Here is a 22,259-nt window from a genome sequence, read left to right on the forward strand (position 1 = left end):
ACACACTCTCTTAGGCCTGGCCTGGTGGTGGTTCCCACAGGCTGGAATGCCCACTCCCTAGCTGTCCCAGAAGTCCCTACCCTCCCATCCTCCCAGCCAATCTTCCCTGGCCCGGGGCTGCTCCTCCTGTGAGGGACAGATGAGCATGGGCACACCCAGCCACCTGCTATGTACCCTGGGGTCTCAGAACCAGAGGAGGGACTTCTCTGACCAGTCCACAGGACACCTGACTCTCTGGGGTTCATGAATGAATTTTTCCCCCAAAAGGACAGATGTCATTAGTACAGGCTCCCTGCCTTTTTGAAAGAACCTCGAGTTCACCAGAGAGGAAACCCACTCTTAGGATAGACACAGGCTTCTCCAAAAAAGATCAAGGAGTCAATGTCACTTTAGTTAATGATGGGCTGAAGCTTACTTTAAAAAACAAATCGCAGGGCGCGGAGAGAGCACAGCGGTGTTTGCCTTGCAAGCAGCCAATCCAGGACCAAAGGTGGTTGGTTCGAATCCCGGTGTCCCATATGGTCCCCTGTGCCTGCCAGGAGCTATTTCTAAGCAGATAGCCAGGAGTAACCCCTGAGCACCACCGGGTGTGACCCAAAAACCAAAAACAAAAACAAACAAACAAACAAACAAACAAAAAAACCAAATCGCAGCCGGTTTAGGAGTCAAGACTCAGATCCGGGCAGGATGTCCAGCTTACTCCCCAAATCTTGGACTCTCCAGACTCACACAGCCAAGGTCTAGCTTAGCCTGGCCCATGCCTGCCCTAAGTAGAAATCTGGGTTCTCCTAACGCGACCCAAAGAATCAGGAAGACCCAAGGGTACCTAACAACTCTCTGAAGAAAAAAAAAAAAAACCAAACCGCCCCAGCTAGCCCAGGCCAGCCAGGGGCTCCTCTCCCCACCAAGGAGGAGGAAGATGGAAAGGACGCTCAAGCCCACCCAGGCCCTCACAGAGCAGCCGGTCAGTCTGTCTGTCTATCCTGGGAGTGTGAAAAGTGGCCTTTCCTCCTAGTCCAGCGAGTTACTCATTGACAGTTCAGGAGGACACACTGCTCGCCCGCCCGGGTCGCGCGTGGAGCTGGGGTGGCGGCATCCAGGACCCTTCTTCTACCCGGCACCCCGAAGCTGGGAGGGAAGGATGGAGGGAGAGAGGCCCCATGGAGCGCTCCTCCATCCCAGGGCCCCATGCCACGGTGCGCACGTGGGGAGACCAGGGTTCTGGGGTGTGTGTGTGTGTTTGTGTGAAGGGGTGCGTGTCAGGAGACTTAGAGCGCCTTTGTGAGCCTAGCCTGGAAACAAGGGGGTGTGCGCCCAGGGAGGGGACCCTGTTCCATCCACCCGGCCACCCAAGCGCGGGGTCCCGAGCCAGCCACCCCACCAGTGGTCCTGGAGGGCGGGGAAGGGGCCGGCTGCGAGGAGGGGGCGCGGGGCAGCAGCTCCACCTCCTCCACCTCCTCCGTCTCCCAATCGCAAACCGGGAGGAGCAGCCGGAGTTTCCCCGGGCGCGGACTCGTGTGGTCCGGGCTCCGATCGCCCGCCCCGCGCGCCCCGGTGCGCCCCGGTGCGCCCTGGTGCGCCCTGATGCGCCCTGGTGCGCCCCGCGCCCGCACTCACCACCGCACCGCGCCCGGCTGGGGATCTGCTCTACGAGGCTCGGCTCGGCCCGGCCCGGCCCGCTCGGCTCCTCCCAGCCTCCCGGAGGTGGGTCTGGCGGGGCCGCAGCTGTTACCCGGAGACCGAGGGGCGGAAAGCGGCGCCCCGCCCGCCCTCGCCGCGCTGCCACCGCCGGGAACAAAGGAGACAAAGCCGGCCCGGCTCCGCGCCTCCCCCCACGCCCGCAGCCCCGCCGACCGGACCCCGCACGCATTCGCATTCCAAGCCCTGGGGCTCCGGGGACTCCGCCCCGCACCCCGGCGGTCGCCCCGGCAACGTGGGTCGAGCCTGCCTGCCTCCCCGGCCCCGGCCCCGGCCATCCCCGCGCGCATCACCTGGCTGGGCACCGCACCGATGCGCACCGCCCCGCGCGCGCGGGACTCCCGATTTCGTGCTCCTTCTTGGATAGGGGTGCTTGGGGAGCGGGACCCCTGCACCCCAAGCTAGCGATCACGGTGGAGCACGCGGGTTTGGCATGCACCTCCCACTGGGAGGTCCCCCCCCACACACCTCCAGGTCACTTTACCTGCCCGCCCGGCCCGCGCGCTCTGCGCTCTGCGCCCTGTGCCTCCCCGGCTTCTCTTTGGCTTCCTCGCTCCGGGTTCGAACTCCGGCAACTTTTTACCTGGGCTCCTCTTAAGCGCCTCCTTGATCCCCCACTGCCTTTTTCTTTCTTTCTTTTTTTTTTAATTGTCTCCCCAGGACTCCCCCAACTAGCAGGCCCTCCTTCCAGCCCCCACTTCTGGCGGGTTTGGGAAGAGCTGGCTTGCTTGCTCGGGGTTGGGCCTCCTGGGTTTGTGCCATCCCCCGAGCCAAGTAACCTGACGATCCCTGCCCCCCTCCCCTCTCACAAATACAAACTTATTTGCTCACCGGTGGAGTGGGGGTGATGCCACAGCTTGGGCCTTGGGTGGCTTGGCCGGCTGCAGAAGTTGAGGGTGCAAGGGCGCATCGCGTTTTTTTGCTTTCCTTTCTTCCCAGATTTTAACCAGGACCCACCCCAAGCTGAGAAAGCCTTGGGCAAGTCTGAACTCCCCTCACTGGCACATACCTGGGCCTTCTCAGGGAGGAAACGCTGGGCAGAAGAAGGGTTGTCTGCTAAGGTCAGGTTGTACCCTCCTCCCTCATCTGCCGGACCCTTCACAAGCCGGCCTGCACACTGTCAGCAGCCCGCCCAGCCTGGATCTTCCTTCGGACTTTCCGAGAACTTTAGCCCAAGGCAATTGGGCCAGCCTCTTGAGAGGCAAAATGGGCACATACTTTACCTTGGAAGCCTACATAACTTCCTGGAGGTGAAGGGCAGGGAGGAGGGGAGGTTGTACACAACCAGAAGGCTTCCGTCTTTCACACTGGCTTCTACTGTCCAAAGACCAACACTACAGACATTCTCTTTCCACCTCTCACCCACTCATGAACTTCCCTTCACTCTCAACTGCCTGGTGCCAACGTCTCTCTCTCTCTCTCCCTCTCCCTCTCCAATTCTGTCCTCTTGGAAGAGCATTCATCTGACCTTCCAGGACCTGGCCCAGGCACTCTGCTCCTTCTGTACCCCAACACACACCTGCCCCCTCCAGTGTACTTTCCCTACCCTCTGACACAGACCCCTTGTCAGCTAATGTGGAACTTCTAGGCCTTCTGCTCCACAACCCTACCCCCTCAGCCTAGTCAGCTAGCCTCAGGTCGCTCTTCCTCCTTCCCTCCCTTCCCCTGCCCCTTATACATTCTTGTTCCCCAGCTCTGGTCACTCAGAGTACCTGGTTCCATGGTTCTGCCTAGCCTTAGAGAGGGGCCTAGGCCTCTCAAGCTCCAAAGCACCCCATTCTACAGTTACTTCTTTCTTCTTACAACTTCTTTGCATCAGAAGTTTGAGCTTCCCAGGTGCAAACGCTTTAATGTCTCATTCCCACACCATGTTTTGATTCCATATAAAGGCAATAAAGCACATGGAGAGACCAAATGTTCAAGGGGCCAGGAACACTCAAATTCATAATGTCCCCATGGCCCCTGAGCCTGGGCTCCCCAAGAAGGGACAGTACTTCATAGGAAACACTGGTGGTTCCACAGGCTCCCACTCCAAAAAAAGGCGAGTTCTCCTGTGTGTCTGAGCCATACATTCTCTAGTCCTCCAGCTGGAGCCTGGAATGGCCCCACTGTTCCTGTTTACTCAAGGGCAAAGGCACTTGTCACCATTTAGTGAGGTCAAAGGTGACTATTCCTCTCTGAAGAGGTCAGTTCTCTGGACAGTCTACTTCTAGGCCCCACAGCGCCTCATATCTCTGAGAGGCCCCTTCCAATCACTGTCCCATTGTTCACCCTGCTAGTAGGCTGCCCCTGCCACCCAAAAATCATTCTGTGGCTGTGGGAGAACATACACCCCTCATGCCAGGCAGAACAATGCTGCCCAATGCATGCTGTACCTGGAACCCAGATTACCCACCCACCCCAATAATGATGTCCAGTAATATTTATCAACCATTCTCCCCACTGCTCTCCTCTGTTTATTTCCACTGCCAAAGCCAGGAGATTCTCCCCATCATGGCAGACCAAGTGTTGTGGAAGAGGGAAGCAGCCAGTCACCCAAGATAGGCAGCAGAATAGGCTCCACCCAGTGGAAAGCCCAGAGCATGAGGCCTAAGAAAACTGGGGAAGAGGAGGGCCTGGAATCCAAAATGGAAACCAGGCCTCAAAGGTAAGTAAATCCAAAATGGTCCTCAACTGAGAACTAAACTGAGAGGAGCTGGGGAAAAACCAGGGGGAGCAATTACATAAAACCCAGGCCCAACCCTGAAGTCCCAAATCTCAACCTTCAATGGCCAAGACTCAATCTGATATAAATTACTTTCAATGATACAAACGCAAAGACATTTTAATTGTATATTAGCACAAAGTTTTAAGATAACGTAAGTGGGCCTTGGCTAAAAAGCAAAGTTCACCAGCTGACAAGCCATAGCAGATGCTTCTCAGATTCAGACTATCCCCAAAAGTGGTGTGCACCCCCAAAGGTTATTTTACTTCATTGCTGGGAATCGAATTAAATCCACATCCACACATATTCCTTAGAACCTCTGGATATGAGGGGCTAGCTGGCCTTGAACAGGATGTAGAACACAGGCAACGTGGCCACAAATGCCAGGCAGGTGACCAGTGTGCCGTAGACGGTGTTTCGGTTGACCTGGGCTTCTAGCTTCTGCTCCATGTCCGCCAATGCCAGGATCACGCTCCCATGCTCCAGCAAAGAGCCAGGCAGAGCCTTATCTGCAGGCTCGACCAGGCCTGGATGTGTGGCAGCCTTTGCAAGCTGCAGCGCCCCAGCTGTGTGGCTTAAAGTCTTTTCCAAGCCATGGAGCTGATCTCGTAAACCCTCTAGACATGAATGGACCTGCCTGGAATGGCTGAGGTTCTCTTTCAAGGCAGCTGAAAGGACATCTGTGTCTCTGTCTCGGGTGGGGATAGTATCTGCCTGGGACCCAGAGCTTTGCCCTGGCCCTGCTTGCACCAAGCCCCTGAGATCAAGCATGAGGTCATGGAGGTCTTTCTGCTGGAGTGAGTAGCTAGAGGCCTGTTCTCGGATGGCCTCCTGGAGGCTCACGGGGCCCTTCTGCGCCTCCAGGAGTAAAGCCTTCAGCTCTTGGAGCCGTACACGGTTCACGTAGGTGGAGCCGGCCACACCAATCAGAGCCCCGAGGACTGAGCCGATGAGCGACCAGTTCTTGGTCCTCTCTGCCCGAGTGCGCTCCTTCTCATGACTTTCCCGCACAGCTGCAGAGAAGAGGGAGAACTTTTCTCGCTCTGAATCCTCTGCACGCATGTGGGCTGCACGAAGCCTCTTCTCTTCCTGTAAAAGCAAAGCTGTATTAGATGGCAGCCAGATGGCCCCAGTACCGCAGCCACCAGCAATATCCACCACTGGATCCCTGGGGCTCAGGCTCATGCCTGGCACTGAGCAGGTGTTCCAGAAACACACAAAACATATGAAGCAGCATAAACTCAGTTGGTAAGAGAGCCCAGGAAGAGAACATGATCAAAAAGATCCACTGTCCTCATACCTGCATGGTCTTGGGTTTGACCAAAGTCTGTAGGCTGTGTCTATTAAAAGAACAGTGTCTGGGGCCGGGTAGGTGGCGCTGGAGGTAAGGTGTCTGCCTTGCAAGCGCTAGCCAAGGAAGGACCGCGGTTCGATCCCCCGGCGTCCCATATGGTCCCCCCAAGCCAGGGGCGATTTCTGAGCACATAGCCAGGAGTAACCCCTGAGCATCAACCGGGTGTGGCCCAAAAACCAAAAAAAAAAAAAAAAAAAAAAAAAAAAAAAGAACAGTGTCTGTGCCCCCTGGTACCTTGGCACTCCCTGCTTGGTGTTCTGACCCTAGCCACTTGGTAGGTGTATCTCCTCGATGGCTCTCACACCAGCAGAACATTAAGGTTTTCCCCTTGGAGGCCAGAGAAATAGCACATCGGCAGGGCCAATTGCACGTGGCCAATCCAGGAAGGATGGTAGTTAGATTTCCGGCATCCCATATGGTTCCCTTAAGCCTGCCAGGAGCGATTTCTGAGCGTAGAGCCAGGAGGAACCCCTGAGCACTGTCAAGTGTAACCCAAAAACCAAAAACCAAAACCAAAAAAAAAAAAAAAGGTTCTCTAGGGGATGGGAAATAAAGGTTCTCCCCCAAGCCTTCCAGAATGTGCCAGGTGAGGGTGGCCCAAAATGAGGAGGGCTGCTACCAAGATGCTTACCTGCAGCATCCTGTGCTCCAGGGTCGCCAGCTCTAGGTACTGATTGTCATCTCGGGAGATACGGTCCAAACGGTCCCTCACCTCCTTCAGCTTGGCCTGTTGAGCCTCCAGGTCTTCCCGAGCTTCTCGGACAAGGCCTCGAGCCACCATGAACACTTTCTCTGCCTGCAGAAAGAACAATGGAGGAGAGTAGCCTCTTCTCTCTCCACTTGCACACGGGGCCAGCCCTATTCCCATTCCAAGGCTGAGAAAGGTCACAGGAATATCAGTGCAAAGGGTAGAAGTCAAGTTACTCAGACCCATTGTCTTGGCTCTCCCAGTGGTCTTCAAAGTGCCCCAAGCCATGCCCATCAAAGCAAGCAGATTTATGCATTCGTGTAGAAATAAGATGTTCTCCAGGAATCTGGAAATAGCTAACAACACACCAGACCCGGTCAACACTGGCCTGCCAAAGACCTGAGAAACTTGTCTGTCAGCCCACCCCCATCTTCTGCATAACCTTACCTGATGGTAAGACCTGCCCATTTCTGAGAAGGGTCCTCTGTAGGTAGCAAAAGGATTTCCTCAGGGGCAGGAAGGGGATTGATTCAGAGAAATTCAGCAAGAGAAGCAGGATGGAGAAGAGATAGGTTGAATGGAGATAGCCTGAAAGGTTTTTTGTTTGGTTTTGTTTTTGGGTCACACCCGGCAGCACTCAGGGGTCGCTCCTGGCTGTACGTTCAGAAATAGCTCCTGGGGGCCCGGAGAGATAGCACAGCTGTGTTTGCCTTGCAAACAGCCGATCCAGGACCAAAGGTGGTTGGTTCGAATCCCGGTGTCCCATATGGTCCCCCGTGCCTGCCAGGAGCTATTTCTGAGCAGACAGCCAGGAGTAATCCCTGAGCACTGCCGGGTGTGACCCAAAAAACCAAAAAAAAAAAAAAGAAATAGCTCCTGGCAGGCTCTGGGGACCATATGGGATGCCAAGATTCGAACTGCGGTCCTTCAGCAGGCAAGGCAAACACCCTGCCTCCAAGCTATATCACAGGCCCAGGCTTGAACGGTTTTAGAGCTTAGGAGCCACATGTGGTGGCTAGGGCCAAAATAAAGCTGATGTCTCCTGAAACCTGACTGCTGTGGATCATTTCCTCGTTTCTATCTTGAACCCTCAGACCTGCAGGCTGAAAGGAGAGTTGCAGGCGCGTGGTCTGAGCTGGAGAAGAAAGGCCTTCCTCCATCCATCTCACCATCATCCAGCTCTGTCTAGGACTGTTAATTCTACACATGTCCTGAAGCTGTTTCATTTATGTCACCTTCCTTCTGCCCCACACAGTGCTATGTGAGAGGCATGGCTGCAACAGCGTCCTTTATAGAAGAAACCCCACCTTAGACCAAGCTGCATCTTCTCAAAGCACTGGGCCTTGGGGCCTCCCACTATGGGTACCTCTTTTTTTTTTTTGTTTTTGTTTTTGTTTTTTTTTTTTAGGCCACACCCGGCGGTGCTCAGGGGTTACTCCTGGCTGTCTGCTCAGAAATAGCTCCTGGCAGGCACGGGGGACCATATGGGACACCGGGATTCGAACCAACCACCTTTGGTCCTGGATCGGCTGCTTTCAAGGCAAACACCGCTGTGCTATCTCTCCGGGCCCCTGTTTTTTTGTTTTTGGGTTACACTCAGCAGCGCTCAGGGGTTACTTCTGGCTCTATGCTCAGAAATCACCCCTGGCAGGCTCTGGGGACCATATGAGATGCCGGGATTGGAACTACCTACCTTCTACATGCAAAGCAAACGCCTTACCTCCATGCTATCTCTCCAGCCCCTAGGGCACTTCTTTCTTTCACAGCATGATTCTCAGCATCCAGACCTTCCTAACAGCTAAGAAGGCCTAATTCCAGGCCTTCTATACCTTCTGTATCCACCCTTTAGAGATAATACTGCCAGAGACTCTGGCAGGATGGTCAACAGTCAGCAACTGGTTAAACACAGCCACTGACTTCAGTTATACAGAGATCCTCATCTAGATTGGTGCTTGGTGCTACATGGAAGGAACCCAGCTTATTGGGAGAAAAACAAGCCCCCAATGGTATTGCTTCAGCAAAAAGCAATTCTGACCCAGTATGCAATGGCTGCAGACAGCGAGTAGCTTCCTTGGCAGTGTCTGCAGCCTATGGCTTATATGGATTGTTCTACGGGACCTTGAATATGTTCCTTTGCAGTGGACCTTCCTATCTGCTTTCATGCTGGCCCCATCTCAAGATTCCAAAATAGCTATGTGGTCAGCCTTTGGAAAGCCCCATGGTATAATGGCAGGGTATACAGTGGCCAAGTCATCACATCCATCCACACCAAACTGCAGAACGAAAAGCGAGTGACCAAGGCTCTTTGCTGGGCCGGGTTCAAGTTCCCTAGCCACTAGGAGATTCATATCTCCAAGAAGTAGAGCTTGACCGAGTTCAATGCAGAGGAATTTGAAGAAGTGGTGGGCTGAAAAGTGGCTTGTCCCAGATGGCCATGAGATCGAGTACATCCCAAATAATGGGCCTCTAGGCTAGTGGCCAGCACTATATTCCTGAGAGCCTTGTGCAGCCAACAACCCCTAAACCCTGTCCAGTCTCTGTTCCCACTCCGGCTCTCACTATACCATGCCACCATCCCAGGTCATTACCTTGTGGCAGAAGCCCCAAGGTCACACTTCCCAAGTCAGAGGAAACTGTCCTCCTCACCGCCTTACCTCAGTCACGTTTCCCTGGGCTTCTCGAACCTCATTGAGTCCCACAAATTCTTCGTATCTATCCCACCAGATCTTGGCTGTGGAGGATGCTTGTTGCTGAAAGCTGCGCCCCATAGCTTTGCCCAGGGCTGTGAGGCGGTGGTACAAGCCTAAGGCTACCTCCTGGGGTCGCTTCTCTCTGGGCTGGCTGGGGCCTGGGCTGCAGAATGTCCTGGTCACAAGGAGGTCCCTTCCCAGGAGGCCTCTTCGCACCAAAACTGGGGGTGCACCCACCACATGCTGCATGCTGAACACAGGGCTATACCCTGTCATGGGGAAACCTGTTGGGTAAATGCCAGACAGATCAGCTCACAGCCAGAAAAAGTTGGCATGTCAGGTCTCTGGGCCTAGAGAAATTCTGATAATTTCTGCAGAACACTCTGCTGGGCTTCTGGGCAGGCAACCTCCTGTCCCCCCGGGGCTCTTGGGTAATGACACCAGATGGAAGGAGAGAACCAGGATTACCAGGAGGTTCCAGATGAAAATTCTGGTACCAGGGCTGAAGTGAGAGCACAGTGGGTAGGGCATTTGTCTTGCACGCGGCTGACCTGGGCTCAATTCCTGGCATCCCATATGGTCCACTGAGTCTGCCAGGAGTAATTTCTGAGTGCAGAGCCACAAGTAACACCTGAGTGCTGCAGGGCATGACCCAAAAATAAACAAAAAAATAAAATCCTGGTACCAGTTCTCTGATATTTCTGATGTTGCTAACAAACTGACAAAAATGTATAAAGACTCCCAGGGGAACTGTGGCACAACTGTGGTGATTTCAGAAAAAAAAAAAAAATTCCAGCAATATTTCCACAACATAACTGGAAAGATGGTACAATGGGTTGGGAGCTTGGCTTGCATGAAACAGACCCAAGTTCAATCCCAGCATCCCATATAGTCTCCTGAGTACTTCCAGCATTTCCAGGCTCCTTAGTACAGAGCAAGGAGTAACCCCTGAATATCACCAGATGTGCCCCCCCATCCAAAAGATTCAAAACAAACACCCAGTCCTCCTGGAGGCTGCCTCAGCTCTGGGAAAGCAATTTCAGTTAATCCCCCAAAAGGCTGGGAGTGTACACTTTGCCTTGTCTGTGGGAACCCCAGATTTTATCCACAGCACCATGGTACAGTGGCCCCTAGAATGCAGGGTGTGGCCCACAAACCAAAAATTGTTTGAGGGCATAAAGTCCTTTATGCCCAAGACAGAAAATTCCTTCAACTATCCTCTAAAGAAGGCAGTTCAGGGGATAAGGGGAGCATAGAAGAGGTGTCTCATCAGAGGACTTCCTTAAGCCTCACTCACACCAACCCCTTTTCTGCCTAAATTTGGGTTCCAATTCCGGCTACCTACTCTAGTCTCACGTTTCTCACCTTCCAGAAGCTGCTTCCCTCCTCTCCCATTTTAGTCACTGTTCAACAGGTTAGGTTTCTTTAATCTCTCCTTTCCCACATAGCTTTGAAGTGTGGGCCCCAACAACAACGCCTACACCTCATTTCCCTAACAACACAGGGAGTCAGCTTCCCATTATCCAGCCAGTCCCTGCCCAGTTCGAAAGCAGCAGTGACTGAGGACCCAGAGTAAGGACTCAGTGACCCATGCTCTGGCAAACCTGAGCCAGTTGTACCCGCCTCGAGTAAACACCGCCCCCCAAAAAAACCATCACTCACACCTGCCCCCTCAACTAGTGCTAGTTGTTAGAGTGACACCTGGTGGCCAAATGAATGAACAGCAGAGGAAGAAGAGTAGAGGGAACAGGGTAGGCAGGAGACTGCAGGCTGCCAGTTACCAGGAAAGGGGCTTCTTGGGGAGACCAGCTCACAGCATCTCAGCCCCTCCCTATTCTGTCCACTGGAACGCGCTCAGGCCCACTTGAAAACAAAGATGTACAGTGGGTTGGGTGCTCGCTTTACACAGGTTGGTCCAGGTTTGACCATATGGTCCCTTGAGCCCACCAGGACTAAGCCTTGAGTACTTCCAGGTATGCCCCTTTAAACAAAGGAAAAAAAAAAACAAACAACATTGACAGGGACATGCCTCCTGGGTAAAATGAACAGTGCAGTGGGTGTGACGCTTTAAACCTGGGTTCAATCCCTAGCATCTCATGTGATCCCCTAAGCACTAATATGAATAATTCCTAAGCATCAAAGGGTATAAAACAGGGGTCCTCAAACTTTTTAAATAGGGGCCAGCTCACTGTCCCTCAGACCATTGGAGGGTCTGACTATAGTAAAAACAAAACTTATGAACGAATTCTTTTTTTTTTTTTTTTTTTGGTTTTTGGGCCACACCCGGCAGTGCTCAGGGGTCACTTCTGGCTGGCTGCTCAGAAATAGCTCCTGGCAGGCACGGGGGACCATGTGAGACACCGGGATTCAAACCAACCACCTTTGGTCTGGATCAGCTGCTTGCAAGGCAAACGCTGCTGTGCTATCTCTCCGGGCTCATGAACGAATTCTTATGCACACTGCATATATCTTATTTTGCAATGAAGAAACAAAACAGATACAAATACAATATGTGGCCCGAGGGCCATAGTTTGAGGACCACTGGAAAACAACAAACCAACAAAAAGTGGGCCCTCGGAGCGATAGCACAGAGGTAGGGCGTTTGCCTTGTATGCGGCCGATCCAGGAAGGACCTTGGTTTGATCCCAGCATCCCATATGGTCCCCAAAGCCAGTACTGATTTCTGAGCGCATAGCCAGGAGCAACCCCTGAGCGGCATTGGGTGTGGCCAAAAAAACAACAAAAACAAACAAACAAAAAAAAGTAGGCTCAAACAGAGACAAGGACGAAGACATCCCTATAAGCTGGTGCTCAATACAGGATTCCTGAATCCCCTTCATAAGGCCCAGAGGTGAGCATACATACCAGTTAGGTTGCAATAATTAGGAGAGCTCCTAGGCCCTGCACACTAACTGTGAATTCACAACAATCATGCAGGGTTACCCCTCATCCAAGCAAAGCATACAGTCTGGAGGCCTGCCAACCACAGTGCCCACACTCCTTGACACCATCTGATACAAGGTGGCACTGGGTTGCCACTGCTTCCAGGCCCCCTCACTCTCGATCCTATTCCACCAGACTGTTTTCCTGGAGGCCTCCCTAAACTGCCAGATCTCACAGGTGCTTCTCAGATTGCTTCAGCACCTCTGGAGCTTTCAACACCCTCTGTTCTTTGTTTGTTTTAGTATTGGGGCCACACCAGGTGTTGTTGCTCAGGGGTATTCCACACTTAGTACTTAGGGAGCCATGAAAGTACAGGGAGTCAAAGCTGGGACCTGGCACAAAAAAAGCCACTTCACCACACCCAAATCCAACACACACACACACACACACACACACACACACACACACACACACACACACCCCTTTTGGGTCACACCCATAAATTGTCAGCACTTACTCCTGACTTTGTGCTCAGGGATCATTCTTAGAAGGGCTCAGAAAACTCTATGTGATGCAAGGAAAATACCCCGGTTAGTCATGTGCAAGGCCAGTGCCCTATCTGCAGTACTATCTCTTCTCCTGCCACCCTCTCTTTTAACTGATAACTTATTTCACTTCACCAGAAAAATACAAATTGGAAAAAAAAAATAAAGAACAAGAAATTGGAAAAGAACTCCCACCATACCTTCCTGTCAGTACTTGTCCCCCTTTCATCTTTTCTTCTGATCAGGATGAAGAATTTGTGTTCCAAAGAAGACTAAGCCCCCAGGCACCATGTCCTCTTCCCCACAACACTCTGTCATTGATCGGACATTTTCTCCCAAACCTGTTCTGCTTCTCAGGTCCTCTCTACAATCAACCTCCTGGACAAACAGCATTTTTTTTTGTTTGTTTTTGGGTCACACCTGGCAGTGCTCAGGGTTACTTTGGCTCTGCCCTCAGAAATCACTCCTGGTAGGCTTGGGGGATGCTGAGCGAGATTTGAACCACCGTCCGTCCTTCTGCATGCAAGGCAAACATCCTACCTCCATGCTATCTCTTGGTCTTTGGGCAACACCCGGTGGTGCTCAGGTGTTACTCATGGCTTTCTGCTCAGAAATAGCTCCTGGCAGGCACAGGGGACCATATTCGAACCAACCAGGTCCTGGTTCAGCTGCTTGCAAGGCAAATGCTATCTCTCTGGCCCTGACAAACAGTATTTAACCATCTCTAGTTCCTCTTCCCATTTGGTTAAAAACTCTCTAATCTGCCCTTTATACTTAACAGGCCACTAGAATGGCTTTTGTTCAGTTCATCTCCACATTGCTAAACAGTAAACATTGCTAAACAATGATCCGTTATCAGTTCTTATCACATTTGCTTGGTCTGCAGTCCATTCCTCAGTACTGTACTCCTTGAAAGGTGCTTGCAGTCCCCACTCATAATCCCCCAGCTCTACCAGAGGCCTTGGGTTCAGTCCTCTATCTCCTCTCATACAGGCCCATGGCTCTAAAAACTGTGAAAATGTTCTAAAACTGACCATGGTAGGGCCTGGTGCGGTGGCACGGAGCAGTAAGGCATCTGCCTTGCCAGCGCTAGCCTAGGATGGACCATGGTTCGATCCCCCGGCATCTCATATGGTCCCCCAAGTCAGGAGCGATTCTGAGCGCAAAGCCAGGAGTAACTCCTGAGCATCACCAGGTGTGGCCCAAAAACAAAACAAAGCAAAACAGAAAACTGACCATGGTAATGGCTGCAAAACATTGTGAATGTTGAAACAAAACAACTGATTGCACACAGTAAATCGGTGAATTACCTGCCAGTATCTAAATTCAGCTAACCCTGGATGGAGGATGTAGACCAGTGGAAGAAAGTATGTATTACATATGTAAGGTATTGGGTTTGCCTCCCAGCATCATAATAAAAAAGAAAGAAAAATCAACCAGGGCCAGGAGCAATAAAAGAGCAGCTAAGGTGCTTGCCTTGTACACGGTTGACCCAGTTTTTATCGCCAGCAACCCCTATGTTACCCTGTGTACCACCAGAATAATCCCTGAGCAGAATTTGGAGTAATCCCTGAACACTGCTAGGTATCCCCCCATCAAAAAAAGAAAAAAAAAGGGCCTGGAGAGATAGCACAGTGCTGTTTGCCTTGCAAGCAGCCGATCCAGGACCTAAGGTGGTTGGTTCGAATCCCGGTGTTCCATATGGTCCCCCGTACCTGCCAGGAGCTGTTTCTGAGCAGACAGCCAGGAGTAACCCCTGAGCACCGCCGGGTGTAGCCCAAAAACCAAAAAAAAAAAAAAAAAAAAAAAAAAGAAAAGAAAAGAAAAGAAGAAAAAGGGGCCTGAGAGATAGCACAGCGGTAGTGTTAGCCTTGCATGCAGCTGACCCAGTTCGATTCCTAGCGTCCCATATGGTCCCCCAGCCTGCCAGGGGCGATTTCTGAGTGCAGAAACCAGGAGCACTGCTGGGTGTGGCCCTAAAAACCAACCAATCAATAAATGAATAAAGTTTTTAAAAAAGGGAAAAAAACGATACTCATCATACATAATCTATACTGATATGGCTCAAGTTCCAGGTTCACTGATTCAGCTGCCAATTCATTGTATCTCTGCTTGGAAAGCTGAGAGGGCACTTTCTCCCCATGCCAGAGTTGCCTGCTCTGAGCCTTCTTTTTGGTGATGTCCTTAGCAAGGCAAAAATCTCACTCATAATTCACTCTGCTTTCTTTCTCACAACATAGCCAATTCATCAGCTATTGTCACTTCCTTTTTAAACCCAGAATCTCTGCCACTTCTACTAACCAGTCCAAATGATCAAAAGCTGCCAAACAGGTCTCCCAGATTCTACTCTAGTCTCTATGGTCTATTTATCAACATGCTTGAAAGCAACCAGTGTCCACTCAAAATTGGGCCAGATCCCATCTCTGTGCTCAAACGTTTCAAGGTAAAAGTCAAAATGCTTTTTCCACAGCTTACAGAGCTTCTAGCATTTGACTCATTCTCTGACGTCATCATCCACTAGTCTACTTTTCCTCACTATTCTTCATGTGTGCCTTTCCCCCAGTTTCCTTGAGATATCACTGACTTATGCCCTTAAATGAGTCTAAGATATACAATGTAATGATTTAATACGCATGTTGCTAATTAAGGCCAGCTATCCCCCACTTCAACTCACATAATTACACCACATGAACCTTCTTGATGTTGCTGAACCAGGTTTCCTCACCTCCAGGCCTCATTCCAAAATGTTCTCTCTATCTACACTGTTCACTTGTTCATGTATCATTGCCATGCGCCAGCAATTCCTTAACACTATCTCTGCTTTATATTATTCTGCGCGCACACACACACACTTCATAGGACCTGTGACACACATTTTACTTACTTGGGGATTACAATCCACTAAAAAGAAAAAAAAAATCAGCTTTGCCAAGCCTGACACTTTTTGTTCCCATTTTGCACGCCTGAAAATCTTGTAACATACAGTCTAAGTCGTTTGCCAAGCCTGACACTTTTTGCTCCCATTTTGCATGCCTGAAAATCTTGTAACATATGGTATATGTCGTTTGCCAAGCCTGACAAGTTTTTGCTCCCATTTTGCAAGCCTGAAAATCTTGTAACAAATAGTAGATGCCTAGTCAAATAAAATAAAATAAAATAAAATAAAATAAAATAAAATAAAATAAAATAAAATAAAATAAAATGGAGTAGGCAAATACATTTGCAAAAAAAAGGCTCAAACCAGATGCCAAACCCAAACTGCATCCGCTGGCTTTCAAAGCTCTAAGTTAAGGGACCTGACCCCATCCCACTATGCCATCTCCCTCCCTGTGTCTTCCAGGGTTCCAGGACAGAGATAAAAGTTCCTTGGCAAACCCCCCTTGCTCATGCACTTCCTTCTACATGCACCCCGGGTTCCTTTGCAGGCGCCCCGCTTCCGGTAAAACACCCTCCCGGCTTCCGGATCCTCCCCAGGCCTCGCACGACCCTCCTCCACGTTACCTGGCGCGCGGAGCACCGGAGCTGAAACTCGCCTAACAGCGCCTGTCACTCAGCTGACCTCTGACCCTCCCAACACCCGCCTTCCTCTTACGTCACGTCCGCGCGACCTCCCACCACTTCCGTCCAGGGAGCCAATCAGCGGGCGAGCGCGGCGCGGCCACTTCCGCTTCCGGTGGCCGAGTCTGGGCCAGGGGCGGCAGGCGCCATGTCGGGCCGCGAAGGTGGCAAGAAGAAGCCCTTGAAGCAGCCCAAGAAGCAGAGCAAGGAAATGGACGAGGTGACGAGTGGGCGCCGGGGTTGTGCGTGGACGGGCGGGCGCGCGGGGCTTGGGGGCGAATCTTCTCTTACCTACTAAGCTCCCCCGCTCTGCGTCCCCAGGAAGACAAGGCGTTCAAGCAGAAGCAGAAGGAGGAGCAGAAGAAGCTCGAGGAGCTCAAGGCCAAGGCCGCGGGCAAGGGGCCCCTGGGTGAGTCCCGCCCTCAGGGCCCGATCCAGCTCAGCTCAGCTCAGCCGGGCATCGGGGTGCTGCTGTGCCAGTGGGCCCCGACATTCCTCGCAAGAGCATTAGGACGGGGCTGGATTCTCTTTCGAGCCTCAGGCTTCCCTTATGGGAGAGCTAGTGGTAATTTGCAGTATTACTAGGACAGGAAGAAAGACCAAAAAGAGTGGTGAAAAAAAATTGAGCCTTAATTTAAAAGCAGGTGCGAGCGATTGCTACAGCAGGTCAGGCATATCTCTTGCATGTGGCCAATTTGGGTTCAATGCTGGAAATCCCCTATGATCTCTCAAGAACTGCTCAGAATAATTCCTGAGTGCAGTCAGGTTTGAACCCCCCCTTAAAAAAGGCATGATATGGGGCTGTAGACTTCCCTTCTGGAAGAGCTGATGGTAATTTGCAGAATTACTAGGACAGGAAGAAAGACCAAAAAGAGTGGTAAGAAAAAATTGAATCTTAATTTAAAAGCAGGTGAGAGCGATTGCTACAGCAGGTCAGGCATATCTCTTGCATGTGGCCAATCTGGGTTCATGCTGGACATCCCCTATGGTCTCTCAAGAACTGCTAAGAGTAATTCCTAGGCCCAGAGAGATAGCACAGCGGCGTTTGCCTTGCAAGCAGCCGATCCAGGACCAAAGATGGTTGGTTCGAATCCCGGTGCCCCATATGGTCCCCCGTTCCTGCCAGGAGCTTATTTCTGAGCAGACAGCCAGGAGTCACCCCTGAGCAATGCCGGGTGTGGCCCAAAAACCAAAAAAAAAAAAAAAAAAAAGCAATTCCTATGTGTAGTCAGATGTCTCCCCCAAAAAATAGCATGATATGGGGCTGTAGACTTCCCTTATGGGAAACTAGAGAAGCTCCCGAAGAAGTTAAAATTCCTGGTGCACACATTTATTTCATTCTAGGCTCATCTGTTTGTGCTCCCTGCATAGATAAGCATGCACAGGATCCCAAGGTGATTTTTTTTTTTTTTTTTTGGTTTGGCTTTTGGGTCACACCCAGCTGCGCTCAGGGCTTACTCCTGGCTCTATGCTCAGAAATTGCTCCTGCAGGCTCGGCTGACCATATGTAATGCCGGGATTCGAACCACCGTCCTTCTGCATGCAAGGCAAACGCCTTACCTCCATGCTATCTCTCCGGCCCCAGGATCCCGAGGTTTATTTACCAGGATATTGAGCACTACTGGGGATTCCCACATTTTTTCCCCACATTTTTACTATATCATTTTGGGGTGCTGTCAGGCTGAAGGGTGAAATCCAGGCTCCTTGCTCCTTAATTTACCTTTCAGCTGTGTATCTTTATTTCTACCTCCCTTTTGGGGCTACACTCAGTGGTGAGGAGATGGTCTGGCCTGCAGTAACCTCCTTGAGTGCTGGGGGAGTTGCCAGGGATAGAACCCAGGGCTCAGGCAGGCAGGCAGGCAAAGCACAGACTAGGGTCCTTTATGCTTTCTCTAAACCTAATCACCTCTTCCTAGAATGTAAGAGAACTTGGTACATATAGAAAGATTTTTCGGGCCAACAGTTTCAATATTTTTGGGTATTGTTTCTGTTTTGTTTTTGTTTGGGGGCCACACCTGTTGACGCTCAGGGGTTACTCCTGGGTATGGGCTCAAAAATCGCTCCTGGCTTGGAGGACCATATGGGACACTGCGGGTTTGAACCACGGTCCATCCTAGGCTAGTTCTTGCAAGGCAGACGCCTTACCTCTAGCGCCATCGCTCCGGCCTCTGTTTCTGTTTTAACTGTAATAATTTCTGTGTGATGGCACAGTGGTAGGGCGTTTGCCTTGCACATGGACAACCCAGGACAGGCCTGGGTTCGATCCCAGCATCCCATATGATCCCCCGAGCCTGCCAGGAGCAATTTTTGAGTGCAGAGCTAGGAGTAACCCCTGAGCACCTCCAGGTGTGAATCAAAAACACACAAAACAAAACATAGCTGTAATAATTTCTTGTGCTTCTTAATGATCATTTACATTTACAAAACAAATTCTCTTTGCCATATTTTCCTTGTTCTGTTTGATCACTGTGAGCCACACTGGGGCTTTGGAGTGTAGCACAGTGGAACTGTCATTTGGGACTTCCCAAGATTTTTAACCTAATTTTTTCACAGGTCACCTATATTCTAGTTGTTTAAGAATAATGCAACGTGGGGCCGGGCGGTGGCGCAAGAGGTAAGGTGCCTGCCTTGCCTGCGCTAGCCTTGGACGGACCACAGTTCGATCCCCTGGCGTCCCATATGGTCCCCCAAGCCAGGAGCAACTTCTGAGAGCATAGCCAGGAGTAACCCCTGAGCATTACCGGGTGTGGCCCAAAAACCAAAAAAAAAAAAAAGAATAATGCAACGTATCTTACACCTTTCCTTAATTTGTGCTTTTGTTTAGGGAGAAAGTTAATCCTTAGTAAAATCCTATACAATGTTCTTAGAGCATCATCTACTTTTTTGTTGTGTTTTGGGGCCACATACGGCAGTACCAAGTGTGGTGCTAGGAATCAAACCCCAGTTGGCTTCGAGGTAAACACTGTATCTGCAGTACTATTGCTCTAGCCCCAGACCAAATCAATAACAACAGGCAGGGCTTTTGCACATGGCATCCCATATAGTCCCCCAGATACCTTCATAATTGATTACTGAATATCACCAGGTGTGGCATACAAACAAAGGGAGAATATATATTACTACAGCCCCACATCATGTTTTTTTGAGGGGCCATGCCTGACTGCACACAGGAATTACTCTTAGCAGTTCTTGAGAGACCATATGGGAACCCAGGTTGAACCCATATTGAACCCAGGTTGGCCATATGCAAGACAAATGCCCTACCTGCTGTATTAATTGCTCTCACCTGTTTTAAAGATTCAATTTTTCACCACCCATTTTTGTCTTTATTTCTGTAATAGTAATACTTAACATTACTATTAGCTCTCTACCTATTGTGTGCCAATATGTAGGCATTTTTAGATTCAATGTGATAACAAGGCAAGCACCTTAACCCCTGTGCTATCACCAGCCCACATACTCATTTTTTTAATTATGTATAATAAAGGTATTGAGTAAGTGCTGTGATGTGATATACTATGGTTGCTGTAAATGCTGTGATGTGATGTGTTGCGATATGGCAGCTAATATTGGGGGGAGAGAATATGGGTTTGCATGGACTAAAGTGATAGTACAGGGGCCGGAAGGTGGCGCTAGAGGTAAGGTGCCTGCCTTGCCTGCGCTAGCCTTGGATGGACTAAAGTGATAGTACAGGGGCCGGGAGGTGGCGCTAGAGGTAAGGTGCCTGCCTTGCCTGCGCTAGCCTTGGATGGACCACGGTTCGATCCCCCGGCGTCCCATATGGTCCCCCAAGCCAGGAGCGACTTCTGAGCGCATAGTCAGGAGTAACCCCTGAGCGTCACCGGGTGTGACCCAAAAACCAAAAAAAAAAAAAAAAAGTGATAGTACAGTAGGTGAGGCATTGTATGTGGCTGACCTATGTTCAGTCCCAGCACCCTGTATATAGTGGGTACTTCCTAAGCAGAGTCAGGAATAACCCTGAGCACTGCTGGATGTGGCCCAAAAATAAACAAAAGATAAGGATTTGCAGGAGCCAGGGGAGGAGCTTAGTGGTAGAACACTTGCCTTGCATGTGTGAAGCTCTGGATCTGATCTCCAGTACCATAAAGAATAATAATAATAATAATCAGGTCTTGGGGCTGTGGAGAAATAGCTGGGCACAGGGTCATATACAGGTCAGATACAAGGCCCTGGGTTTGCTCCTTGGTGTCCACATGATCCCCTGAGCACTGCAAGGCTCTAACTTTGAACTCTGCCTTGATTGACTGCCAAGAGTGGTTCTTGCGGGGCCAGGCGGTGGCGCTAGAGGTAAGGTGCCTGCCTTGCCTGCGCTAGCCTTGGACGAACCTCGGTTCGATCCCCTGGTGTCCCATATGGTCCCCCAAGCCAGGAGCAACTTCTGAGCGCATAGCCAGGAGTAACCCCTGAGCGTTACCGGGTGTGGCCCAAAAACCCAAAAAAAAAAAAAAAAAAAAAAAAGAGTGGTTCTTGGGACCTCCTGAGCACTACTTGGGTGCCTCTATTGCCCCCAAACCCAAAATTAAGAACATGGACTAGGTCGTCAATCTACTCAGCTTGGAATCCTGGCTTTTAACAATATAGACTTCATTATTTGCCTTTCATGCTGCTTAACCTTTGTTTGATCTGCAGCATCCCCTGTGTTCTCCCCCCAGCTTGCCTGGAGTAATTTTTTTTTGTTTTGTTTTGTTTTTGGGCCACACCCGGTGACGCTCAGGGGTTACTCCTGGCCATGCGCTCAGAAGTCGCTCCTGGCTTGGGGGACCATATGGGACGCCGGGGGATCGAACCGCGGTCCATCCTAGGCTAGCGCAGGCAAGGCAGGCACCTTACCTCTAGCGCCACCGCCCGGCCCCACCTGGAGTAATTTTTAAGCACAGAACTAATAGTAACCCCTGAGTACTGCTAGGTGTGGCCCCAAAACAAACAAACAAAACTTGGTCATCTATGCAAGGGATTGACAAGTAATAAAAATTAAGAGTTGTGCCTGAGAGGTAGTACAGCTGGTATGTTGTTTTTCTTGCACATTGCCAACCCAGGTTCCTCCCTTCTTCCCTCCCAAAAAGGAAAAGAATTAAAAAATCTAATCTAAAAAAAAAAAAACTGATCTATGATGCGCACATCATTGTATAGATCAAACCGTTCTACTTGTGCACTGCCTCATTCTGCTTTTGCTTAGAATAGATACTGTTAATAAAACCCTGTGCATGTTGTGTCAAAAAGAATGCCCAATACAGGAGCCAAGCTTTACTGGGATATTTTTTTAGGCCCCTAGAACTTGTGCCAGAAGAATTGTACTTTGGGGCCAAGGTTGTAGCTTAGCAGTAGAGCACTTGCCTTGAGTGTATGATATCTTGAGTTCATCTTCTATGCTATAAAAGAAACACAATCAAAAAATCTGTATTTTTCCCCTAACTGGAAACTATTTTTTCTTTTACAGCCACTGGTGGGATTAAGAAATCTGGCAAAAAGTAAACTCTTCATTGTGCCGGCGACCATGGTGATCTTTAATTCTATTCCTGGTTAAATATCTGGATTCTCTTGAGTAGCTTCTATTGCCAACAGTAGCTAGAATGATGTGTTTTGAAACATTGTACATTTAAGAATAAACTTTTGTAAAAAAAAAGAAAAAAGAATTCGTCAGATTGTTCATCCTGTTTGGTTCTCACTCAGCTGTTTTTAATGTACCTGTAAAGTCAGTAAACCTAGCCCAGAATCCTGCCTGAGTATACTTTTTAGGTATTTAATCTGTCCCATATTCTGTACTATCTGGAATTAAAACCAACTCATTTGAAATAGCTTTATTTTTGTATAGTTGTCTACCCAGCAAGAATATATGAGGTAAGTGGAGTGACATTTATTTTCTAAAAAAAATCCACTTTTGTTATGTCATTGTTGTTGTTATTTGCTTTAAATTTCATTTGTTCATAGAAGGATCCTTGCTATATGCAGTCTGGGCGTGTAGGTCGAATACTTCCTGTTGCCATGGCATTTCTTTTTTTCTTTTTTTGGTTTTTGGGTCATACTTGGTAGTGCCCAGGGTTACTCCTAGGCTCAGAAATTGATCCTGGCAGGCACTGGGGACCATATGGGATGCCAGGATTTGAACCACTGTCCGTCC

General features: G+C 50.2%; 1 protein-coding gene and 1 pseudogene across 1 annotated transcript; one reads left to right on the forward strand and one right to left on the reverse strand.

Moving 5' to 3' along the window:
* Positions 1-4,649: 4,649 nt before the first annotated feature.
* Positions 4,650-9,488, reverse strand: CCDC51 (coiled-coil domain containing 51). The gene is made up of 3 exons (XM_049777447.1): positions 9,099-9,488; positions 6,388-6,552; positions 4,650-5,491 (listed from the first exon to the last, which is right to left on the reverse strand). The coding sequence occupies exons 1-3, from the start codon at positions 9,408-9,410 to the stop codon at positions 4,736-4,738; spliced, it is 1,233 nt and encodes a 410-aa protein (XP_049633404.1). The 5' UTR covers positions 9,411-9,488; the 3' UTR covers positions 4,650-4,735.
* Positions 8,457-8,575, forward strand: LOC126014610 (uncharacterized; annotated as a pseudogene).
* Positions 9,489-22,259: the final 12,771 nt, after the last annotated feature.

This window comes from Suncus etruscus, chromosome 7 (assembly GCF_024139225.1).
Source record: "Suncus etruscus isolate mSunEtr1 chromosome 7, mSunEtr1.pri.cur, whole genome shotgun sequence".
NCBI lineage: Eukaryota > Metazoa > Chordata > Mammalia > Eulipotyphla > Soricidae > Suncus > Suncus etruscus.

Bases quoted from the DNA above. Each gene is read 5' to 3' on its own strand.
- CCDC51 (XM_049777447.1), bottom strand. From the start codon at position 9,410: ATGACAGGGTATAGCCCTGTGTTCAGCATGCAGCATGTGGTGGGTGCA. The intron at 6,553-9,098 runs GTAAGGCGGTGA...TTCTTTCTGCAG, and splicing joins CCCAGGGAAACGTGACTGAG to GCAGAGAAAGTGTTCATGGT. The intron at 5,492-6,387 runs GTAAGCATCTTG...TTGCTTTTACAG, and splicing joins TGGAGCACAGGATGCTGCAG to GAAGAGAAGAGGCTTCGTGC.